The sequence below is a fragment of the Dioscorea cayenensis genome, chromosome 11, assembly GCF_009730915.1.
Source record: "Dioscorea cayenensis subsp. rotundata cultivar TDr96_F1 chromosome 11, TDr96_F1_v2_PseudoChromosome.rev07_lg8_w22 25.fasta, whole genome shotgun sequence".
NCBI classification, from domain to species: domain Eukaryota; kingdom Viridiplantae; phylum Streptophyta; class Magnoliopsida; order Dioscoreales; family Dioscoreaceae; genus Dioscorea; species Dioscorea cayenensis.
The window spans coordinates 17,708,506-17,718,463 of NC_052481.1; the positions used below are offsets into that span (position 1 = coordinate 17,708,506).

General features: G+C 32.4%; 1 protein-coding gene and 1 non-coding gene across 2 annotated transcripts; both read right to left on the reverse strand.

Annotated features, from left to right (window-relative positions):
- Nucleotides 1–3,976: 3,976 nt before the first annotated feature.
- TRNAL-AAG lies at nucleotides 3,977–4,057 on the reverse strand. The gene has a single exon. It is a non-coding gene; the product is annotated as a tRNA-Leu (tRNA).
- A 2,954-nt stretch (nucleotides 4,058–7,011) lies between these two features.
- Nucleotides 7,012–8,210, reverse strand: LOC120272399 (AT-hook motif nuclear-localized protein 26-like). The gene has a single exon (XM_039279223.1). The coding sequence runs from the start codon at nucleotides 7,997–7,999 to the stop codon at nucleotides 7,217–7,219; it is 783 nt and encodes a 260-aa protein (XP_039135157.1). The 5' UTR covers nucleotides 8,000–8,210; the 3' UTR covers nucleotides 7,012–7,216.
- Nucleotides 8,211–9,958: the final 1,748 nt, after the last annotated feature.

The following is a 9,958-nucleotide window of genomic DNA, read 5'->3' on the forward strand; positions in this document are numbered from 1 at the left end:
GTCTGGTTTCTTTGGAAAGCTAGGTGCGATGCCATTTTTAGAAATGCCAAGCCAAACTATCAGATCATTGCTCATAAAGCTATTTCCTTTGCCTCTAATTTGCATTGTGCTGGCAATGACTCGTGCAGGAAGATGATTATTAGTAACTTCTGTAATCTTGATGGACCATTCCTCTTTACAGCATCAGTTTGGAATTGTTCTAACCAGGTTCGCAAGGGTGGCTTCTTTTTTTCGTCTTCTAACTTTGTTGTTTCTCTTGCAGGCAACCATGTTTACACTGCTGATAACCCATCTGCTGCTGAGTTATGCAATCTGGTGACTGCTTTACGGCTAGTCAATCAACACCAACTTAAAATGCAAATTATCTTCATTGTTGAGCCTAATATTTTGAGCCTGTTAAGGAACCCCATCAATGCTTGCTCTTGGCATTTTCGTTCTATGATCAATGAATGTAACAGACTCTTGTTTGATGCTGGTTCTCCACGTCTATGCATTGTTCCTCGAATTTGGCTGAAAGTTGCTACTAAGCTTGCTTCTCATGCCTCAAGTCTTCATCAGCTTTCTCTTTTTCATTCTGGCCTTGATTTGCCGCATTGGCTCATGAAAACTGTATTAGATGCTGGATTTGTTTTCTAGCTTTTTGTTTTATCTTTTTAGCTTCCCCTTGTTCTCTGTTAGTTTGTAATTTCTACTTTTTTAATAAAAGCCTTTGGGCTCCTTTTATCCAAAAAAAAAAATTTGGTAGAGGATTGCATGACCATTTTGATGTAGCACAAAATATTATTAATATTATTATCTCTGTTTTTTTTTATTTTTAATACGAAACAAAGTTATTGGGATGTTTGATTGTGTTTTTGGTTTTATGTTTTGAGAATAGTTTTCTAAAATTGGATTTTAGAATAAGTTTTGAAATTAAAAAAAAAATTATTGAGTGAAAGTATTTTCAAAACATATCTAAAAAGAAAAAAATCACTTTGAAAAAATTTTAAAAACAAAAAATATAAAAATTTGTTTAATTTAGTTGTTTTAAATAATTGATATTGTCATATATTTTTATAATAATTTAATAATTATATGACTTAAATAAACTAATATAATAATGTTATAATATAAGATGAATATAAATAGAATGCAATAGTGTATATATTTAATGTTCAAATAACACTCATATAAATAGTTCAAGCACAAATTCAATGTTTATTAAAATATACATGCATCCAATTTGTAATATAATCTCGATGTTCAGCTGATGTTATGTTAAAGGTATTGTATGTAGGCATAAATTTTTGAATTGGAAACCGAGTTTTTAACACACCCCAAATGGTGTTTAAATGTCATCTTAAAGAGTTATTAAAAAGCTTTGTTTATAATTTTTTTCTTATCAACCTTTGCCTCGTTATTTTTGGATATGATATCTTTCACCCCTATATAAGGTGGTAAAAAACTCTGGTATATAGATATCCAGAGTTTACCGAATAATATGATCCTACAAAAATTAAACCTATATGGTATTGGAATTATTTTATTTTAATCATTTCTATTTTTATAAATTGTTAAAATTTTAAAATGTGAAAATTTAAAATTTGCTATCTAGTATTGTCATTATTTTTAAAAAATCTATATTCTCAGTTTTTTATTTTTAAAAACAATTTTTTTAAAATTTATTAAAATAATTAAAAACAAACACATCATTAAACAAGGTTTTTGATTTTTTTTTTTGTTTTTATTTTCAAAAACAGAAAACTCTTCTTAAAAGCAACAATCAAACAATCCCATTATTTTTTTTTATTTTTTTAATATAAAACTTATAATAAACATAGGTTCAACAAATATATTTTAATATAAATCATAATACTATATTTGGATGATAGATTACCCCAGATTAGCCTGGGGATCTAAGCAAACTCTAGACAAATTATCCCTAAATTTTTTACATGATTTAATTATTTAAATAAATATATTTAATAATTATTTGGTATTAATATTCAAAAATTAATTTAACAAATGGAAATAAATTTATAATTTTAAAATATTTATTTTGATTAGTATAAAATCTCCTTAAAAGAAATTCTGACTTTCATATCTTGAAGTATTAATGTATTATTATATACAAACAAACAGAAAAATGGATTTCCCTCTCTCTCTGTCACTCACTCTCTTCAACAAGTAAGGTCATGTATATTATAAAGTTTCTCGTAACCTTGTCTCATTTTCGTGTGAAATAAGCAAGCTTTCCCAACAATTAGTATAGTTATTTCCTTAATCAGGAAACAATCACATGAGAATAAATCAACTCATGAACAATCATTAACAATAATAAGTATAATACAATATTTAATTTGTTTAATTAATTTATAATAAGACAATAAAAACTCAGCACTCTGATCCTTCCCTTAACTTCTCTTCAATCCAACCCATGATGGTGGCTTTTATGAACTCATCTGCTCTCTTTCTCAACTCATCAGCATCCATACCATCATCATCATCAACTTCCTCTTTCTCACCTTGCAAATCATCAATGCATTCAGTATAAATATCATTGAAGTCTTGTTTGCCAACTTGATGATGTTGTTCATCATAGAAACATGGTTGTCTTCTATAGCTTAGCAACTCATCTGCTTTCTTTCTCAACTCATCAGCATCCATACCATCATCATCTTCATCAACTTTCTCTTTCTCTTTCTCTTTCTCACCTTGCAAATCATCAGTGCATTCAATATAAATATCATTGAAGTCTTGCTTGCAAACATGATGATTTTGTTCATCATAGAAACATGGTTGTCTTCTATAGCCTAGCAAAAAGATCAAAGTGATAACAAGGTTGAACAAGAGAAACACAAAGAGAGATGAGAAGGAGCTCTTGACTTTGAGAATAAGTTGACAACCATAGTTCAAACACCATGATTGTACTGTGATGAAGAAAACATTGGCCATAGATATCAATCAATAATAAGTTCTAAAACTTCAGCTATAAGTCCTGCATGTGCATCATTTGGTTTCCTTCGATTTGCATGGTTTTAATAGGACTCAGTGTTCCTGGAAAATACTGGAATATATAATGAAGATTAAGATAAGTCAAATTTTTTTTTTTTTAAGTTTGACTGGGTTCATTAATAAAGCTAGCTTCTAAGTAATTATATGGCAAGTGTTTCAAATTAATATTTTATTCAGTTTGAGTACATATAAGTTCACACAAACTAAAATATGAGAACACTTGTATATATATTGCTTGCGTTTTCATGCAGGTTTTGGAAGACGAAGTTGTTGAAGAATTAGAAGCATCTGTCACTGAAATTTATCAGAAAATTTTTAGTCCATTTTTGCTGCTAGACTTTTTCTTTTTTTCTATTTTTGAAAGCTTTTGGGCGGCCAAACTTATTGAGTGGAAACTAATTAGAAATTTCTTAAAAAAAAATAATTATTAGTGTGTACCGTACCGAAACTGATAGCATGCCATCCAACCAGAAGTAATAAAGTTCAGTGTTTATGATATTAAAATTGTAGAAGGGACCAAGTCCGAAGTCCTAACTCCTAAAGGATCCAAAAAGGTATATATTATATATATACATATGGATTTTTATACTAACTTATCAATGAAGTAATATTATTATTTCAATTATTCCAAAACGAATTTATAATAAAATATGTTGAGATAATAAATAGATTTATAGTAAAATGTGTTGAGGTAATAATCTTTGCGTGTTCTCGACAAATGACTAAAATGTACAATTTAAATAATAGTTTATGCATATTTTCGATATATGACTAAAATATGTTGAAGTTGTGTATGTTCTAGATTAATGATAACTTTAATTAAATTTGCTAGAATTCACTGGGAGCTTATGTTTGTAATTAACTTTATTATTTTATTTTTTGAATTTTAAATTAAATAATAAATAACTCATTCGTTTCTTATGTGCTGACTGTTCAAGTCTTTTTGGGAAAAAAATTTAAAATAAAAAAAATACAATATTTTTGTTGAGAGTGGGATTTGAACCCACGCCCTTTCGGACCAGAACCTTAATCTGGCGCCTTAGACCAACTCGGCCATCTCAACAATTTTGAACTTTCAATTTAGCCAAAGTTATTTAAGCAATTTAGTTCAAATTAAAATATGGATATATATATATATAGTTTGTTTTATGGTTATTAAAAAATATAATTAGTCAATCATCTCAATATCCTCTTGTGACTTTATAAAACTAATCAGCTAGAAAAGATTTATAAAGATTGGATGAAAGGAAAATTTAGAAAAAATTGGATATGTAAATTATATATATATATATATATATATATATATATATTTAAATTTATCTTAAATTTTTATTTATTTTAATCCTTAATAACTGACATAGACGAGGACATACCATTATAAAGAAATAAAATCTCATAATGATGTTTTTTTTTTTTTCTATGACATAAAAATCTAATATTTTCTTAAGAACTTCCGCATTAATTTCATTTTTAAGATTTTAAAAATCAAACTCACATTATTATAATTTTTTTAATTATCCTATTAATTTTTTTAAATAAAGTGGGCAAACCAAGAATGTACTAACCCTTATATATATATATATATAATAAAAAAACTATCCCTCATATTATATAGGAGTGGTTCAAACTCATAATATTAAGAAAGGTATGTAAAATTAACTCAAATAGCTTTTGTTGAGTTTGGTTCAATTTATCTTAAAGTATTCAAATTTAACTCCATCCACTCCAAAATGAAGTTCCAAAATAAAAACTTCATTTATAACTAAATTTGTTATATTAATAATAACAAAATTTTTAATCATATGATATTTTTAACCCTCCGTAGAAATAATATGATATATTATTGATGTAAAAATAAAATATATTTATATATTTTGAGCTATTATGCGAAGCCCCATGAAATATGGCTTGAATCAACTTCTAAATTAATTTTGAATAATTTTGAACTCAAAAAATCAAAGCTTAAGCTCAATTCAAAAAGCTTGAAATTAACTTTTGGTCTAAGTGATTGAAGCATGAGTGACCTATTGTTTGGGTTGGTGATTTATTAGTTTTTATATTACTAAATACAAACACCAAAAAGTAAAAATAAATAAATAAATAAACAAATTTTGGTAACGCATGCAGTTCAACACAATATGTTTATGTTTATACATAGGGTCAAGCCCAAAAAATCAAATCACTTCTAAGAAGCAAATTAAGACAAGATCACAATGGGCTAATAAAATGCGGAGTACACCTTTCATTAATTGATGATCGACATCTTGCCCTAACCAATCTCCTATTGTCACAACCTCCCACTAACACTACACTCTTTCACCAAGATTGCGATTTCAATAAATAATAAGCACTATCTCTGGATTAACCGAAGCCTATAGTTTTCCTTTAGGTCTCTCTCTTTCTCATGTATCCTGAATCCTAGAGATGAATTTTTTATAAACACCCACACAAACTACCTCTTGAAATCTTCTTTCTTCTATTTTGATTCTCTGTAACTTCCAAATCTAGTTAGTATCAACATAGTAATGACTTGGCCCAAACATTTGCTAAAATTAGATGAGTCACAATGTCAGGTTGCAACACAACCTTAAGACATCATCAACCCATCTAGTTGAGTCCGAGTCGAACATGACCGAATGACTAAACTTGCAACTAATTGTACTCAATACTAGCTCCCATTGCAAGAATTCTAAGTATTACTTCAATCACACGGCTATATTAGGCATGCATCAATCATACCAAACTTGTTTTCAATCAATCTTCAATTCCTCACTGATCTTCAATAATTCTGTAATCAATTAAATATAATCTACATCAAATCTTTAATATAATCTTCATTGAATTTTCAATCAGCCGCATATATGAAACTTCAATCATTTCAAATCTTCAACCAAATACAGCACTTGTCTAATTTAACTTTAATCATATATAGCCTTCGCTCAACCATCATTGTGATTTCCAAATATAACTAATTCTTATCCCATATATTTCTTCAATAAAATCTTTAATTGAATAATCAATTTCTATAAATAGCTCTCAATAGTTCTTCAAATATATAGTTGCAACCAAGTTTAGATAAGCACACCAGAAGACTCTAATTCAACTTAATTGTTCCAGACATGCATTAAAATATAAAACTTTACCAAAAACTACAGTAATATGCTTAATTTATTGTTTGACAAAGAATGTTAATTCATCATTGCACTAACATAGCAGCCCTTTAAGTTTGAATAATTGCATATGCAAATATCTAACCACCCAAAAAGATCGAAGTCATCTATAACTACAAAACTAAAAATAACCTAAACCCTAAAACCTATAAATATATATATATATACATAGTTGCATAAACAGTGGTGAACTGTGGAAAGACAAAAGATTTGCCTGATTTTAAAACCACACAAATTGAGTATGAAAGAGTCTACTCCTCTAAAAATTCTAGATACTAAAAATCTTGAAGATATATATTTTCTATTTACCGGCAACATTTCCATGTGTGCAAGCTAGCTCTGACAATGGCTACCCATCCGGGTTTCTCTCCCAAAAATTCACAACATTTCCATGCTGAAAATTAAACCAACATCTTCAGGTCTCTAACTCTCTTTAATCAAACAATTAATGCTATCTCAATGTCCTTATCCCTCGGAACACGAGATCATTGAGCAAGATTTAAACAGCTTCAATGCCCTTGTCTCTCTCATTGCCACCCTCTCCCCTCCATTAAAACCTAATGCACGTGTATCACATCTCCAGTCACTCCTCTGACACCCAATCCAACCCAATCCTATCATTCATATCTAATCTTTCTTATCTTTCAATTTTTTTTATCCTTTTTCTTTCTTCTTTTGCTTACTGTTTGTTTGATGAAACTAGTCTTCATCCTTCTTCATCTTTCCTCCATTTGATTATATATTTTTTTTCTGATATAGTGGTGCACATCATGGCCACCCAACAAGACCACACTTAAAAAAAGCTCAGAAAACAAAACAGAAAGAATAATGGTACACTACTCTCCAATGAAAAAGCAACCATATTGATCAATAACAATAACAATAACAATAATAATAAGATAAGAAAATAACACACACCCATACACACACTGTCCTCATCGATCTTCTCTTATCTTCCATAACGAACACCATTAACTTTGTACAAACTTCAATAAAGATAAAGATTCAAATAAAAAAAATAAAAAAAAAAAGATGAATTTGAAAAATTAAAGCTAATAACCTGGATGTGAAGGACCAGTTGGATTAGCCCAGCCATAAGCATGATCAACTGGCAACTGAACATTATTCACTAGATTCGGAGCCAAGCCAAAGAGGCCGGAGCTAGGATCCGGCGCCATCTCCTGCTGCTCCGGCGCCGGCGGCTCATCATCCTCAAGAGGCAACCTTTCATAAGCCACGTTACTAAACGAAGCCGCCATTATAATCACAGGGCCAGCAGCAACCAAAGCTCCAACCACACTCCCACCAACCACTTGCCCTTGCCCACCGGCCAAGTAAACCGCCAACCCAGAAGCCGCCGGCGGAGCCGGCTCCGGCAAGAAAGACCCACAGAGTGACAAGATCTCAAACCGACCTTGCAAACTAACAACCGCGTCCGGCGAAGCCGGCTGGCGCAACGTGACGTTAACCACGTTACCGCTGCCATTGAGTATGCAAATGCCACGTTGACGGTGACGAGCAAAGGTAGAGATACAATCAGTGATGTCACAGCCGCCGGCGATCTCCATGACATGAGTTCTTAGCACGTTAGCGCTGTCTCTGGAGATGATGATCGGTGGTTTCGGTTTGTTCTTGGATCCGGTTGGCCGGCCACGTGCGCGGCGCGTGCTATCACCTTCTTCGTATTCATGATATGCATCTCCTTCTCCAGTTCCAGTTCCAGTTCCACCCTTGGCTTGATGTAGTAACTGGGATTGGAATTGTTGTTGTAAGTGGTGAAAGTCATGGAAAGGAAATGGAAGTGGGAGTGGAACTTGATTATTATTGTCCTCCATATTGCTACAACTTCTTCTTCTTCTTCTTCTTCTTCTTCTTCTTCTTCTTCTTTTTTTAGTCAATAAAAGTTGAGTGGAATAGGAATAAGGTTGGTGTTGGTGTTGGTGTTGGTGGTGGTGGCTTTGGTTTTAGGGTTTGGAGTGATTTAGGGGTTGGAGTTAGTGAGAGAGGGAGAGAAAGATTGGGCGGTGGATGATGGGGCCCTGCCAACTTCTATTTGTGTATGTGTATTGTGTATATGTATGGGTTTGAATAGTTGGAAGTGGTGTGTAATGGTTGGATTGTAGTGGTATGATGGCATGGTGATTAGTGTGGAGGAAGGAGACAAGGAATAGATGGGTTCAGTTATTGTGAGCCTGTTTGGCTCGAAAACCGGTTTGAATGCCGCGTCGTGACCGCACCGGGCTGGCCCCGCACTGGCCGGGTCCATGTCCCCTTGTTTAAAGATTTCTGAGTTTGGGGGGAATCTTCGTTGAAATTCGTTTCGGGCCTCTCTCTCTCTCTCTCTCTCTGTGTGTGTGTGGTGTGTGTATATATATATATTTATATGGATTTATTTATTAAAATTATATTTAAAAATTTGGTGAGAGAAAGCGGAGGAAAGGGCTCGAATCTCGGAAGAGCTCATGACCAGCATGAATGGAGTGAGGGCCCACCAAGGAGGAGGATTTATTGACACGTGGACGGATGACGTTTGCCATCTTAGCCGTCCCGAGAAGGGAAGAGCCCAGTTTTGGATCTCGGGCTCGGCCCACGTTTTGTGCTGAGGATCGGCTTACACGTGTCCAGTTTTGTTCGGAGGATTCCGAATCTCAAAGCTCTTGTTAACAACTTAACGCTTGGAGTGAGTTCAACACCGATCTTCCTATGAAATTTGGAGAAAAGAAAGATGAAGCAAAGTTGACCTAAAAATTTATTAGGTTTGATATGTACAACAAATCTGGCCATCTTAGTTGTACGGTGTTGGTTCAGTTAGCAAACCTTCCAAACTGAAACCCTTGAGTTTGTGGGATATTGACATAATATATTTCTTTTTAATATTTTTGTTGAATGACATGACATTCACATCATTAATTCTTTTTATCTATTTATCGATGCCACATCACTAGTGTAAAGATCTCAGAGAGCATGAATGCTTTGTATATTCGACTTTAGCTTAAACCTTAACCTTAATTAGCTTCAAGAAATTATAGTATCTCCGATAATCACCCTCTCGGTTTTTCTTACCAAATCGTGTCTACCACATTGTCAACTATTCTAATAGATCTATTCATGATGTGCCTCGAAACACAAGGCTCTCTCACCAGAGGCGAAACTAAAGGGGATAGCAAGGGCTGAAGCCCCCCTCTCTGGGCTAGATTTTTTAAACTTAAATTAATTTAAAATAAAGTATTTGAACACATAAAAATGTACAATGTAGTTGTGCCTTAGTGGTTAGTGGACCTAGCTATATAAAATATGTGACCTTGACCCACTTGGTTCAAATCTTCCATGGTACATGTGTTGTTTTTACGTTACATTTTTTTTTAAAAAAAATATAGTAATTAAAAAAATATAAATTGATCATTAATCCTAGCAAATATATTATAACACACGGTGCATGTGTTGTTTTCACATTTCATTTTTTATTTTAAAACATTACAATAATTTTAAACTTTTAATAAAAATATATAATAAAAAAATTGATGGTTCCGTGGGGGTGTGAAGTGTTAAGTTCATTTAAAAACTCACTCAAAGCATAAACACTCACACACCATCAAAAGCAAGATAAAGGAGACAAGCAAATTAGTAACCCAGTTCGGCACAACCTTGCCTACATTTGGGGGGCCAGACCCGGAGAAACAATCCACTAAAAGAGGTATAAGAACAAGGAGTACAACACTCACTTACTCACGCAATACAAAGAATATCCTCTCAAGATTGCCCGACGGCCACACACTCAACTAATACCGAAGAGT